Consider the following 16,273-nt stretch of genomic DNA (forward strand, 5'->3'; position numbering starts at 1 on the left):
ACTGAACAGTTGTGTTGCTAAAATTAGAATTCTTCATTCTCTCTTTTCTTATCTGATGTAGCACATAACTTGCTACTTTTAGCCTAGGGATGTAGCAAATGACACATCACACTACAGGGCAGATTCTACTCAGCCATAAAAAGGAACAAAATTGTGCCATTTGCAGAGACATGGATGGACCTAGAGTTTGTCATACAGAGTGAAGTAAATCAGAAAGAGGAAAATAAATATTGTATATTAATGCATATACATGGAATCTAGAAAAATGGTATAGATGAACCTGTTTGCAAAGCAGAAATAGAGACACAGACATGGAGAACCGATGTATGGACACCAAGGAGAGAAAAGTGGAGTGAGATGAATTGGGAGATTGGGATTGACATATATACTCTACTATGAGTAAAATAGATAACTAATGAGAACTTACTATATAGCACAGGGGGAAAAAATGAAGGTATAATCTGTTTGTAGGATATATATTAAGTTAACCTTAAAAATGCATTCCAATATACTTTGCTAAGTTGCTTCAGTCGTGTCCGACTCTGTGAGACCCCAGAGATGGCAGCCCACCAGGCTCATCCGTCCCTGGGATTCTCCAGGCAAGAACACTGGAGTGGGTTGCCATTTCCTTCTCCAATGCATGAAAGTGAAAAGTGAGAGTGAAGTCGCTCAGTCGTGTCCGACCCTCAGTGACCCCATGGGCTGCAGCCTACCAGGCTCCTCCGTCCATGGGATTTTCCAGGCAAGAGTACTAGAGTGGGGTGCCATTGCCTTCTCCCCAGTATACTTTAGGTATAGGCAAATACTGCTTGATTCCACTTACACGAGGTACCTAGAAGAGTCTAATTCATAGAGTCAGGAAGTACATCGGTAGGTCCAGGGGCTTGGGGTGGGGGGGATGGGGGATAGGGAGTTAGTGTTTAATGGGGACAGAGTTTCAGTTTAGAAAGGTGAAAAATCGGGAGATGGATGATGGTGAGAGTTTTACAACAGTGTGAATTGTACTCAGTGCCACTGAACTGTATAGTTAAATATGGTTAAAATTGTATCGTTTATATTATGTAATTTTACCACAACAAAAAAAATTTTTTTTAAAGAAGATTGTGATCTTGTTTACCTGAATTTGAATACATGGTTACACAGTTTTCATCATCATTTGCAAAATTGGGTTCACCTGTGGCCCAAGCCACATAATCCACTTTGCTTCCATCCATCCAACTGGAAAAGAAAATTAAGGTATTAGGCAAAAATCTAATTACAAGAGTTAGGAACTCCTAGTGGTGGGAACAGGCAAGTTAATTAAGATGAAGAGACCACAGCATCTTAAGCAAAGAGAAGAGAGGTTTCTACAGAGACCACTAGGAACCCCGGAAAGCTAGCTGCTGCTCCTGGGGCATTGAGATCTCCTGTAGCAACTGGATGCCTGACTAGTCTGCCTTCTTTTCCCTCCACAGAAGAGGTAAGTGCTTTTAGTCTTGAAGTGAGAGAAGAAATGGAGATTCCCAGTTACCCTAGAAATGGACTCAAAGTAAACATCTTCCCATAGTATTTCTTGGGCATGATTCCCACAAAACAAAACTACCCACAGAGAGACAGAGAATATAGAGTTTCTCATTGGGCCCCATTCTCTGATTTTCATGTTTACTCTGGTTCCTTCCAAGATAGGTGAAAAGTGAAAGTTGCTCAGGCCTGTCCGACTCTTTGCAACCCCATGGACTATACAGTCCATGAAATTCTCCAGGCCAGAACACTGGAGTGGGTAGCCTTTCCCTTCTTCAGAGGATCTTCCCAACCCAGGGATCAAACTAGGATCTCCTGCATTGCAGGAGGATTCTTTACCAACTGAGCTACAAGGGAAGCCCTCTAAGATAGGTAAGCCAATGTTTATTTTCATAAATTATAGAAATTCTGAGGCTATTAGCTAGAAAGAGAAAGGAGATCATTGAATTCCACCTTCTCTTTTGGAGGTGGTTAAAATGGATGCTTGCCCAAAGGAACATCAAACATCCTGATCTTTAAAAATAATTTATATGGGACTTTCCTGATGGTCCAGTGGTTAAGAGTCCATCTTCCAATGCAGGGGACACAGTTTCATCCCTGGTCAGGAACTAAAATTCCACATGCTAAGGGGCAACTAAGCCTGTGTACCACAACTAGAGAGCCCTCATGCTGTAACGAAGACCCAGAGCAGTCAAAATTTTTTTTAATTTCTAAATCTTTTTAAAAAATAATAATGAGAGTGAGTTTGGGTCTTTCCTGCCAAAAACAGCAACAGCAGTCACAATTGGTTCTGGGCACCAAAGACAGTCCCAATGGGAATAATTTTTCAAATAAATTCAATATTCATATTTGGGTAATACATCTTCCTAATAGATGATTTACTAACAGGTGATGACCCCCTAAAACAGAGAGGTGACATTTTGTAAGTTTCAATCAGAGCTTGAGTTGTTTATCTGAGAACTATATTGTTGAAAATACTTAAAAGGACTTTTTAAAATTAGTTTTTTAAAAAGATGCTCTGTAGATTGAGAGCCCATCAGGATTTTTTTAAATGCATTTAGCAAAAAGAAAGTCTGAAAATTGCTCTTTAGTGTTCATCACGTCACTGTCCTTAGCAAAGTTGTTTTATTTTGATTTACTTACATAAATTTTTTATCCAAGCTGATCAATAAACCAATAAAATATGCCGGCTGTACATCATTCCTGTTCACCTAGAACATGTAAGTTTACATATAGTTCAATCTGTACTTATATGATAGGCAAATTTTAAATAAAACCTACAGGTTAATGAGACAGGCTGTTAGGGACTTTTCTAAGGAGGCAATCAAGCAGAAACTCTGTTGTACATTCAATGTTTTTCACAGAAATAAAATGGAAAAAAAATGCACATTATGTAACAACCTGTATTTATATAGCAAATACCTTAAGATATTCTCTGTAATATCAAATACCATTAGTAATTAGATATTATTAAAGATATTCTTTTAAACAAAGTAATCATTTGGGATTATGTGTCTAAGGAAAGACTTCTCCATCCACACATATATTGGTGCAATATTAGGAAATACCTTGAAATTTTCAAACCATGGTATATCTATGAAAATGGAGACGAATCAGACTACACTCCAAAACCTTCATAATGAAATGAATTCTTACTCTTTCATTACTGTTGAGTTTAATTTTTCCTTCTCTCTTACCGCTTTTCTGGATAACAATAAAGACGCCATGAAGATTTTTAAAAAGGAAGAGTGAGTGAAGTATGCTTGGAAAAAATCAATTATACTTTAGCTGTTAGCTGAAATTTCGGTATAGTCAAGAAACAGTCTTATATGAATAATCAAACTGTACTATCTATTGACCAAGAAACTAATCCAACTAAGACATAAATTAATAATCAACTTACACTGTATACAAGGGTTCAGGACTGATATTTAACAACTAGTTAAGAATGATAATCTTTGAAAACAAAATTAGTGAAGTCAAGCCATCAAGTCTGGATTCTCCCAAAGCCCAGTCAGTCCTCCCAAAAAGTCTAAACACTGTTTCTGGGTTCTATGATTCTGCACTGAATATTCCAACAATCAAGTCATTCACTTATGTGATGGCCAGCACCCTCCTCCCTTCCCCTGGGACTCATATCTTTACTCCTGACCTTAGGAGGTTCAAATTCAGCACATAATTGGAAATTGCACCATGAGGTAGCAATTGCAGACATTATTGTTGCTTATCACATGTCACTATTTCATTCTTATTCACATTCTTACATATTTCCATAGAAACTTCTTTTCACTTTCACTTCGGATAGAAACAAGATCACCAAAATTCCTCTTGCAAAATTCTCGTGCCTTGTCCATGGTTGCCTTCTCTTTGCTGAAATAATACTGGTAGTCTTTGTAAATAACCCACCCATCATCGGTGACTGGTAGATCTGAAAAATAAATGAAAAAGGTGATGAATTTTACTTAGACGAATTCAAGAATCTAGTATGTAAGCTACACAAAAGTGAAAAGGGCAGAGCAGCCCTTCAGAGGTATCTGCAACTCTGAGAACTCAGAAGGAGCAGAACATTTATGCCAATATAGACTGAATTACCTAAACCCAAATATCTACTTTCCAACAATTCTGTAAAAACTAAGTTCCACGTATCATTATTGGGTAAGAGAACTCCCAACGTTACATTCATCAAAGAATCACAGAGCTGGAATAATTAACATACATGTACCCAAATGTTCTAGATTCAAAGAATAGAAGCCATGAGAAAGCAGTTTTCATCTCAGTGTAACAAAGAGGTTTTAACAGATGTACTTTGATGATGCTTCAGTGTATAATTGGAGAACTAAGGAATTCCCATACCCGGAGAGCTTCCAAGGCTTCTTCCCAATCAAAGAATTCTATGGTTCTGTGCTGTAGCAGGCTGAATAAGAGTCCAAAACATACCCAGGTCTTTTTTGCTTTTAGAATTGATTCGGCTGCACTGGGTCTTAGTTGTGGCTTACACTGGGGTCTTTAGTTGTGACAGTGTGTGTTCTAGTTCCCTAACCAAGGATTGAACCTCAGCCCTGCATTGGGAGCATGGAGTCTTAGCCACTGGATCAACAGGGAAGTCCTGATATCCACGTATTAATATCTGGAATCTGTAAATGTTATACAGAAAAAAGGTACTTTGTAGATGTGATTAAGTTAAAAACTTTAGATGGAGAGATTATCCTAAGTTTTCTAGGTAGGCCCCAAATGTAAATCATAAGTATCCTTATAGTGGGAGACAGAGGGAGATGTGAGTACAGAAGAAGGTGGCTTTGTGACAAATGAAGGAAGATGCTACATCGTTGGTTTTGATGAAGAAGGAGTGGGCCATTAACCACCAAATGTAAGGAATGCAGCTCTAGAGCTGGTGACAACAAGGCTATAGACTCTCCTTTAGAGCCTCTGGAAGGAGCATGGTCCTGTCCATCCCTTGATTTCAGCCCAGGGAAACTGAGATCATATTCCTGACCTCCAGAACTGTAAGAGAATAAATGCGTGTAGCCACCAAATTTGTGGTAATCTGTTACAGCAGCTATAGGAAAGTCATACATTAGGCCCTTGGATTTGATTCATGAACACTGAGAAATTGCATTAACATGCCTGATGCTTGTGCATGTCAGTATCTGTCTGGAGGAGAAGATGCAAGTTCTCATAAGATTCTCAAAGATATTAAGAATCTCTTTTATCTTCCCAGGGTAAGCATTCCACACCCACCCCCCACCCCTCTAAGAAAGCAACGAGAGAAAAAAAATCTATCAATATTAGAAAAGAAAAAAAAAGGCGGAGGTAGAACAAGATGGCAAAAGAGTAGGTTGACATGGAGTACATCTCTCTCCACGGATACATCAGGAATACACCTTCAGACACAGAAGTGCATGCAGAATACCAGCTGAGAGCAGACAGGAGTACCTGAGCAGCGGAAAAGAATACATAGAACCACACAAAACTCGGTAGGAGGAAGGAACTAGGGGGAAAGACAGGAGTGTTAGTAGGACTGGACCTGCCCTCGGTGGGTGGGGGAACCGAAGCAGGGGTGTCTGATCCCTACATCAGGGCAACTGTCTGAGTCAGAGGAGAAAAATTTAAGGCTGAGAGTGAAACTGCTGACCTGTGGCAGCCTAAATGGAATGAGAATCAGACAGTCTTTGCTGCAGCCATACACACCCTGGACAGGGACGCAGGTCCTGTGGAAGGCGCAGCAGCTGGCAGCTGGAGTTTAGGGACTGTGGAGCAATCCCAAGGCGAGGGTTGCTGTTGACTGTGGAGAGACAGTGAGGGGATATGAGGGAGGAGGTTGTGGGGGGAAATGCCTGTGGAGGAAAGCCAGGCAGCCATGGAAGCAAGGCGATACTGCTGAATCACGTGTAGGGGGTGGAGCCGTCACCATAGCCTCTCTCCCCATCTGCCAGCATCAGCAGCTGAACAATAGAGAGGTTGGCCCATCAAACATCTGAAGCACTGAACTACAGAGTAGGACCCTACCCAGGGTGCCCCTTTAAGTGCCTGACATGCTGATCTACAGAGTAGGACCCCAGCCAGGGGAGCCACCCTATGTTCCTGATGTGCTGAACAACAGAGAAGGACCCCAGGCAAGGGAGCCCTCTAAGTGCCTGAATGGGTGGAGCTACAAACAATAGGTTACTGAAGAAATCAAAAGGGAAATCAAAATATTTCTAGGAAGAAATGACAGTGAAAACATGACAACTCAAAACCTATGGGATGCAGCAAAAGTAGTTCTAACAGGGAAGTTTATAGCATTACAAAAGCTCTCACTGTTTTCAGATGACATGATACTGTACATAGAAAACCCTAAAGACAGTATCAGAAAATTACTAGAGCTAATGAGTGAATTTAGCAAAGTTGCATATACCTCAAGAAACAAGAAAAACATTGAATAGACAACCTAACTTAACACCTAAAACAATTAGAAAAGGAAGAACAAAAGAACCCAAAATTAGTAGAAGGAAAGAAATCATAAAGATCCAAGCAGAAATAAATGAAAAAGAAATGAAAGAAACAATAGTAAAGATTAATAAAACTAAAAGCTGGTTCTTTGAGAAGATAAACAAAATTGACCAACCTTTAGCCAGACTCATCAAGAAAAATAAAATAATCAAATCAACAAAATTAGAAACAAAAAAGGAGAGGTTACAACAGACAATGCAGAAATACAAAGGATTACAAGAGACTATTATGAACAATTATGTGGCAATAAAATGGATAACCTGGAAGAAATGGACAGATTCTTAGAAAAGTTCAATCTTCCAAGACTGAACCAAGAAGAAATAGAAATTATGAACAACCCAATTACAAGCACTGAAACTGAAGCTGTGATAAAAAATCTCCCCAAAAAACAAAAGCCCAGGACCAGATGGCTTCACAGGAGAATTCTATCAAACATTTAGAGAAGAGCTAATGCCTATCCTTCTTAAACTCTTTCCAAAAATTGCAGAGGAAGGAACACTTTCAAATTCATTCAATAAGGCTACCATCACCCTTATACCAAAACCAGACAAAGACAACACAAAAAAAGAAAACTATAGGCCAATATCACTGATGAACATAGATGCAAAAATCCTCAACAAAATTTTAGCAAACAGAATTCAGCAACACATCAAAAAGCTCATATAGCATAATCAAGTTGGGTTTATTCCAGGGATGCAAGGATTCTTCAATATACATAAATCAATGTGATACACCATATTAACAAATTGAAAGATAAAAATCATATGATAATCTTGATAGATGCACAAAAAGCCTTTGACAAAATTCAGCACCCATTTATGATTAAAACTCTTCAAAAAATGGGCATAGAAGGAACCTACCTCAACATAGCAAAGGCCATATATGATAAGCCTACAGCAAACATTATTCTCAATGGTGAAAACCTGAAAGCATTCCCCCTAAGATTAGGAACAAGACAAGGGCGTCCACTTTCACCACTGTTATTCAACATAGTTCTGGAAGTGCTAGCGACAGTAATCAGGGAAGAAAAAGAAATAAAAGGAATCTAGGTTCAGAAAAGAAGAAGTAAAGCTCTCACTGTTTTCAGATGACATGATACTGTATATAGAAAACCCTAAAGACAGTATCAGAAAATTACTAGAGCTAATCAGTGAATTTAGCAAAGTTGTAGGATACAATATCAATACACAGAAATCACTTCCATTTCTATATACTAACAATGAAAAACCAGAAAGAGAAATTAAGGAATCAATCCCATTCACCATTGCAACAAAAAGAATTAAATATCTAGGAATAAGCTTACCTAAGGAGACAAAAGAACTATACACAGAAAATTATAAGACACTAATGAAAGAAATAAAAGATGACATAAACAGATGGAGAGATATTCCATATTCCTGGGTAGGAAGAATCAATATTGTTAGAATGACTATACTACCAAATGCAATCTACAGATTCAATGTGATCCCTATCAAATTACCAATGGCATTTTTCACAGAACTAGAACAAAAAATTTAACAATTCATACGGAAACACAGAAGACCCTGAACAGCCAAAGCAGTCTTGAGAAAGAAGACTGGAGCTGGAGGAATCAACCTTCCTGACTTCAGATTATACTACAAAGCTACAGCCATCAAGACAGTATGGTACTGGCATAGAAACAGAAATACAGACCAATGGAACAAGATAGAAAGCCCAGAAATAAATCCATGCACCTATGGGTACCTTATATTTGACAAAGGAGGCAAGAATATACAATGGGGCATAGATAGCCTCTTCAATAAATGGTGCTGGGAAAACTGGACAGCTACATGTAAAAGAATGAAATTAGAACACTTTGTAACACCATATACAAAGATAAACTCAAAATGGATTAAATACCTAACTGTAAGACCAGAAACTATAAAACTCCTAGAGGAAAACATAGGCAGAACACTCTCTGACATAAATCAAAGCAAGATCCTCTATGAACCATCTCCTAGAGTAATAGAGATAAAAACAAAAGTAAACAAGTGGGACCTGATTAAACTTAAAGCTTTTGCACAGCAAAGGAAATTATAAGCAAGGTGAAGATAACCCTCAGAATGGGAGAAAATAATAACAAATGAAACAACTGACAGAGGATTAATTTCCAAAATATACAAGCAGCTCATACAACTCAATGCCAGAAAAACAAACAACCCAATCAAAAAGTGAGAAAAAGACCTAAACAGACATTTCTCCACAGAAGACATACAGATGGCTAACAAACACATGAAAAGATGCTCAACGTCGCTCATTATCAGAGAAATGCAAATCAAAACTACAATGAGATATCACCGTACACCAGTCAGAATGGCCATCATAAAAAAACCTACAAACAATAAATGCTGGAAAGGGTGTGGAGAAAAGGAACACTCCTGCACTTTTGATGGGAATGTAAATTGATACAGACACTATGGAAGACAGTTCAGAGATTCCTTTAAAAACTAGGAATAAAACCACCCTATGACCCAGCAATCCCACTCAGGCATATACCCTGAGGAAACCAAGATTGAAAAAGACACATGTTTTTTTCAACACATGTGCTGCATTGTTCATTGCAGCACAATTTACAATAGCTAGAACACGGAAGCAACCTAGATGCCCATTGGCAGATGAGTGGATAAAGAAGTTGTGGTACATACACACAATGGAATATTACTCAGCCATAAAATGAAATGCCTTTGAGTCAGTTCTGATGAGGTGGATGAACCTAGAACCTATTATACAGAGTGAAGTAAGTCAGAAAGAGAAATATAAATATCATATTCTAATGCATATATATGGAATCTAGAAAAACGGTACTGAAGAATTTACTTACAGGGCAGCGATGGAGAAACAAAGAGAATAGACTTATGGATATGGGGAGAGGGGAGGAGAGGGTGAGCTGTATGGAAAGAGTAACATGGAAATTTACATTACCATATGTAAAACAGATAGCCAGTGGGAATTTGCTGTATGGCTAAAAATCTCAAACAGGGGCTCTATATCAACCTAAAGGGGTGGGATGGGGAGGGAGATAGGAGGGAAGTTCACAAGGAAGGGGATACATGTATACCTATGACTGAGTCAGGTTGAGGTTTGATAGAAAACAACAAAATTCTGTAAAGCAATTATCCTTCAATAAAAAAATTAAAAAAAGAATAACCTGTACACCAATAGTATATTAACACATACATATGGAATTTAGAAAGATGATAAGGACAATCCTATATGCAAGGCAGCAAAAGAGACATAGATGTAAATAACAGACTTTTGGACTCTGTGGGAGAAGGTGAGGATGGGATGATTTGAGAGAATAGCACTGAAACATGTATATTATCATACGCAAAACAGATGACCAGTCCAAGTTCGATGCATGAAACAGGGCACTCAAAGCCAGTTCTGTGGGACAACTCAGAGGGATGCGGTGGGGAGGCGGGTAGGAGGAGGGTTCAGGATGGGGAGACACAGGTGCACCCATGGCCGTTCATGGTGATGTATGGCAAAAACCACCACAAGATTGTAAAGTAATTAGCCTCCAATTAAATAAATTAATTAATTAAAAAAAAAAAAAACAGAAACACCTACTGTCGTGAGGAGCTGGTGTTGGCTCAGGTTTGGGAGTTTGTCCTGGAAAACAAGAGAAAATAAGATATAAAAGGTGATTGAATTTGTGCTATTTCATATCCTCTGGTTTCATTATTTTCATGGATTAATATAGCTAAAAGCTTAACTCTTCTTTCTCTTCCTTCCACTCTCCAATTTTACTATCATGTTGTGAGGGAGAAAAGCAAAGGGAAACAAAATTAGGAGTTTAAGAGTTCAGCAAATTAGGTACAATACCACTAAAAATTGGAAGACAGTTTTTAAGCACAACAAGCAGCATTATATAAAGAAAGAAAAGAACACGAGTTTTGGAATCAGAAAACCTAGGTTCAAATCCCAGTTCAGGTTCAAATTTCTTACCTTTAATTTTCTCAACTACAAAAAGGAGTTGTCACCCACGTAAAGAGATGGGATAAAATATGCAAGTTATCGGTATTTAGAAGCTGCTCAATAGATGTTATTTTTACAGTAACACATCTTATAATCAGCTGTGAAAGTATAAATTTTCATTATTTGAAACCATTAGATACGAGCTATTTATTTATAAAATATAGTTTCTTCAAAAAAGCATATTCTTACTAAATGCACATTTTATGAAAAGTTAAATATTTTTCTTTCCAAGTAGTTAATGATCTACCTGGACTTTGTCAGAATCTGATAAAAGGACTCAAGTTACGTAGCTTTTGGTTTAATGAATTGAACATCTGTAAGAATAGAGCTGCCAATAACACACAAGGAAATTAGTCCTTGGGAGCAAAGAGACCTTTAAAGAAAAACTGTCCACTATTCATTCCTCCAAATTCCTGTGAAATGCCAGGCTGTATGAAGCGCAAGCTGGAATCAAGATTGCCGGAAGAAATATCAATAACCTCAGATATGCAGATGATACCACCCTTAAGGCAGAAACTGAAGAGGAGCTAAAGAGCCTTTTGATGAAAGTCAGAGAGCAGAATGAAAAAGCTGGCTTAAAATTCAACATTCAAGAAACAAAGATCACGGCATCTGGTCCCATCATTTCATGGCAAATAGATGAGGAAACAGTGGAAACAGTGTTAGACTTTATTTTCTTGGGCTCCAAAATCACTGCAGATGGTGACTGCAGTCATGAAATTAAAAGACGCTTGCTCCTTGTAAGAGAAGCTATGACCAACCTAGACAGCATATTAAAAAGCAAAGATACTACTTTGCCGACAAAGGTCCATCTAGTCAAAGCTATGGTTTTTCCAGTAATCATGCATGGATGTGAGAATTGGACCATAAAGAAAGCTGAGTGCTGAAGAATTGATGCTTTTGAACTGTGGTGTTGGAGAAGACTCTTGAGAGTCCCTGAACTGCAAGAAGAACCAACCAGTCAATCTTAAAGGAAGTCAGTCCTGAATATTCATTGGAAGGACTGATGCTGAAGCTGAAACTCCAACACTTTGGCCAACTGATATGAAGAAGTGACTCACTTGAAAAAACACTGATGCTGGGAAAGATTGAAGGCAAGAGAAGAAGGGAATAACAGAGGAGGAGATGATTGGATGGCATCACTGACTGGATAGAAATGAGTTTGAGCAAGCAAGATTTGGTGATGGACAGTTCTGGAAGCCTGGCGTACTGCAGTCCACGGGGTCGCAAAAAGTCAGACGCAACTGAGCGACTGAACTGAATGGATTCATTCCTCCATCCTGAAAACACTGTAAACACTCATCTAAGCAAGAGTAAGGCAAACAGCAGGAGAGCAGCAGCACAGTATTTTCAGCGAGTTGGAGCTGTAGCCAAGGTTCCCAGACAGCAGAGGGCGATGTGGTTCTATTTATCTGTTGACAAAGGAGGAAGTTAATATACATTTTGGTTCAAGGGTGGGCCTATTTATCTTAAAAGAATCTGACTTGGCTATGTGGAGCTTTGTGAGTCATTAATCACAACTGATGCGTATGCATTGATCATTGTTGACCATCAACAACATGGTGGATCTTATAGCATCAGGGGCCTCAGAATGGTGCCAGCTCTTCGGATGAACATCCTTGAGAAATCAGTCTGCAGTATGTTCAGACTGAGGGAGATAGCACCTACTGGATGATGAATGTGGGTCAGAGGGTGAAAATCCCCCAACAGAAATCACACTCTATTTACTCTGCTTACAGAGTCAAACATCTACCCACTCCCACGACTGCAGGAACTGAACAGGAACAGCAGCTCCTGAGAACTATTTTGGAGGCCACGCTCCGGTCCAGGATTCTGGGCTGGCCTTTTCATCCTCTGTTCCTTTGGAAGATTTATCTGTGCTCAGTGAGTTCACTCTTATCCTGTGAAGTGATGGCCCTTGGTGGTCCCTTATATTATTCCATTTGTTTGGTTGCATGAATAAAGGGAAGACTTTGGGATCACAGGAGGTTAGTGTTCCAATCTGATATAAAGCAGAGGGCAGGTCATCTTACCTTTTCGTATCTGGCAAATCCAGTTGTTAAGATGTTCACAGTTAATGTCATTCCAGGACATACCAGGGTCACCTTTTAACTCACCACAGTATTCAACATTTTGATAATTATTAGGTTCTCCATAAGCCCAATTTTCATATGACACCTATGTTAGAAACATTACATTACAACCATTAGCCAATACCAATCATCTATCCCTAGTGATTCACTTGGTAAAGAATCTGCCTGCAATGCAGGAGACCCGGGTTCCACCCCTGGGTCAGGAAGATTCCCTCAGAGAAGGAAACTGCAACCCACTTCAATACTCTTGCCTGGAGAATTCCATGGCCAGAGGAGCCTGGCAGGCTACAGTCCATGGGATTGCAAAGAGTTGGACACGACTATGCGACTAACTTTCACTTTCATCCAAACACAAAAGGAAAGATATGTTCACTTTTTTATTCTCTACTTTTTTTCACAATATGTTTGCTTTGAAAACAAGTTTGATGAGAACAGCTGGGAAAGAAATAGCTCCTATTACATGAAAACTTTTGAAGCTGAATAGACTATTTTAATTATTAAAAAATTTTCTTTACTCTTATTAAATGGAATGTATCCAGGACCACAAAAGTGGGATTTGTATATAGGAAAAACTTAGTATAGAAGTTCTACTTCTCAGTATTGTGAGTTCCTAAATTTACAACTCATCCTGAAGGGATAACATTTCATTGTGATATTTGGAACTTTCTTTTATTAGAGGGGTAGGAGAAAGAAATGGAGAAGGAAATGGCAACCCACTCCAGTACTGTTGTCTTTAAAATCCCATGGATGGAGGAGCCTGGTAGGCTACAGCCCATGGGGTCGCAAAGAGTTGGACACGACTGAGCGACTTCACTTCACCAGGAGAAAGAAATAAAACTAGTTCTCCTTACAAACAAAAAGGACTTCTGAATATTGCTAACAAAGCTACCAAACGTTACCAAGATGAATACTGGAAATAAGTGGAGGGCTAGGATTAGGTCCACTATGGTGTTTTCAGAGAGGAATCATAGCCTATATCATGACCTATTTTCCAGAGATCTAAATACAAAACCCTTGCTATCAATGGAGACATCAAATAATCCACCCTACACAAGTGCTCTGAAAAGCTGCTAATGGGTGGTAAGGGGAGGCAGAACTGAAATTACACAAAATCACTCCCTGCTGAGAATGGAGAAGTCTCACAAAAGTCAATGGTTGACACAAGTCAATGGTTTCTAATAGAATATCAAAAGTTATTTCCATATCTCCTAGTCTATAAGACAACATAAAACAGTTTTTAAGAAGTCTAGCTACTTACATACCAATTTGGCATGACAGAAGGAAGACATTATTTTATATAAATTAGAAGAATGAGTTTCCTAATTTTTTTCAGTCTATCATGGTTCCACCTCAGGTGAACAGAACTGTCCTGGGTCAGAGGCAGAATAATGACCCTAACATAGCATTTATTTTGCATAGAAAAATGTCTCTAATTATCATCATAACCCATCTTACCAAAAATTTTGAGTAACCCAAAAAGATAACATCAAAATAAAGACACAATAAAAGTAATAAAAATATCTATGAAATCAAATTACTCACAGGGGATCCATCACTCCAAGTAAAGCCCTCGGAAGGACTTCCATATGTCAGTCCCAACCAAAATAGTTCATGGTAGCTTCCACTAGCCCTGCAACATACAAGATATAAAGGCAGCTTATGGTACTATATGAACCAAGTTTGGTTACCTATGAGTCCTAATCAAATTTGAAAATGACTCCCAAAATATAAATTGGTTAGTACACAGGTGAAGGATTAAATGACTAAATATAAGCGTTATTCAACAGTTGCACATTTTGGTACAACTTGTAAATATCCTGAAAACAAGCTGCTGTTTTAAATAATTGTAAAGCATTGAGATATTCATTCATTTAATAAACGAATAATAAGTGTCTTATGCTTTTATAGAGCAATTCATCTCAGGATTTATAGCTATAAAATTAAAGCATTTGGAAATGAAGTGAAAGTCACTCAGTCGTGTCTGACTTTTTGCAACCCCACGGATTGTAGCCTGTCAGGCTACTCTGTCCATGGAATTCTCCAGGCCAGAATTTGGAAGTGAAACTAGGTCCAAAAGTTCCCACAGATTTGGGATATAGTATCACCAGTTCAATGGACGTGAACCTGGGCACAGTCTAGGAGATGATGAGGGGCAGGGAGCTCTGGCATGCTGCAGTCTATGGTTTGCAGAGTCGGACACAACTTGACAACTGAATAACATACAACAAATGTGTACTCAAAGGGTCAAAGGAAGGAGTATTAACTAGAAAAGATACTTACGTTACTAATCTCCATATTGCTTGCTGTTCCTCCTTACTATTGATACTAGCTAGATCTCCACCCAGAGCTCTACAAAAATCTCGAGATTCAAACCACGTTTTCTTCTCATGTTTTCCTTTTGCAAACAGCTAAAAGTAATACAGATTCAGAATTTATTTTACACTTCACAGCTTATCAAACCAAGAGAAATAATTATCTACTTTTGACAAGATTTCATTTAGCGAAAAGCAAGACATTACAATGGCCCCAAGCAACATAATTCTCTTGGCTGAAAATCAATTTGTGAGAGAATATTTGGGTAACAGAGTTTAGCAGATGATTTTGTTGAGAAAACCCTAGAAAATATAATTATTTTATAGCACTGAAAAAGTCGGATTGAAAGGTTAGGCATACAGCTTCTTGCAGAAGACAGGATTAATTTGGTTGTGTCAACTATGCCATTCAAATGGAAAAGAATGAAAGAAACTTGATATAGAGAAAGCAAACATAAATAAAAATTTAAGGATAATAACCTCCCTAAGATAGTGCCACAGTTTTGTTATCCTGTTTAGCTTAAACACTGAATAACCTGGGAGTCTTCCAATGCTTCATTGGTATGTTCTTAAAATTATCTTATCATTTTTGCTTATGGTTGCATATTTTAACAAAGATTGGAGGTCATGGCATGACAGACAGTAATTGGACAGAGCATGTAAAAAAAAATGGTATGTAAGCTAAATTTAGTATTTATTTAGAATTTAGAGAATATGTCATATTACCCAGAGGACTGCTGGGGGAATGGCACCCACAGGGATCCATCAGGATGTAAACAGTGGAGAGGTTTACATCACTGTATTCCTCAACTTTTATAATTTTTATTCATTGCTTCTCATGAGACATGGCCTGTATCATTGTAGGCTTGTAGAAAAGGAGTTTGTTTCCAATAGACCTGTGGTTGTCTAGTTGTCACCAAGCAACCTGAGGCAATCTTCACCTTGACCCTACTTGAGTTATTGGGACCCGTGTGCCTTGAGCAACTTTTCATTGCAGTAACTCCCAAGACCTCTGTGAGTAACTCAACTTGTGTAGATGGTGATAGAAGATTTTATTTTTGTAAATCAACTTACTAAAATAGCTGAACTTTATTAAGAATTTTCACACCTTAGTATGTACAAAGATGGTCTATATATTTTCAGACAAACCCTACCCCAAGCACCTCCAAAATCATAATTCCTAGGGAAGCACACATTTGAATTTGTTAAACATCTACCCAGATAATGTCTGCTGGAATTCTTGGTTCATTTTCCAGCTCTGGAGAATTCTGTACTGTCTCTCAGAAATCCTGCAACAAATCTCCATAGCCTGCCACTCTCCCGTGAATGGCTGTGTATAGGATGAACCTGGCCTTTGTGTAATAACTCAAAAGTTTCCAG

At 38.4% G+C, this 16,273-nt stretch overlaps 1 protein-coding gene across 1 annotated transcript in view; it reads right to left on the reverse strand.

The window, feature by feature from the left end:
• MRC1 (mannose receptor C-type 1) overlaps positions 1-16,273 on the reverse strand; it is a 113,879-nt gene that overhangs the window by 33,707 nt on the left and 63,899 nt on the right. Inside the window, exons 13-19 of the mRNA XM_027559833.1 lie at positions 14,862-14,989; positions 14,124-14,211; positions 12,522-12,666; positions 10,081-10,122; positions 3,765-3,928; positions 2,644-2,711; positions 1,118-1,218 (exon numbers count right to left, since the gene is read on the reverse strand). Of these exons, the coding sequence (XP_027415634.1) occupies positions 1,118-1,218; positions 2,644-2,711; positions 3,765-3,928; positions 10,081-10,122; positions 12,522-12,666; positions 14,124-14,211; positions 14,862-14,989 (736 nt within the window). The remainder of the gene's footprint in view (positions 1-1,117; positions 1,219-2,643; positions 2,712-3,764; positions 3,929-10,080; positions 10,123-12,521; positions 12,667-14,123; positions 14,212-14,861; positions 14,990-16,273) is intronic.

This window comes from Bos indicus x Bos taurus, chromosome 13 (assembly GCF_003369695.1).
Source record: "Bos indicus x Bos taurus breed Angus x Brahman F1 hybrid chromosome 13, Bos_hybrid_MaternalHap_v2.0, whole genome shotgun sequence".
Classification (NCBI taxonomy): Eukaryota; Metazoa; Chordata; class Mammalia; order Artiodactyla; family Bovidae; genus Bos; species Bos indicus x Bos taurus.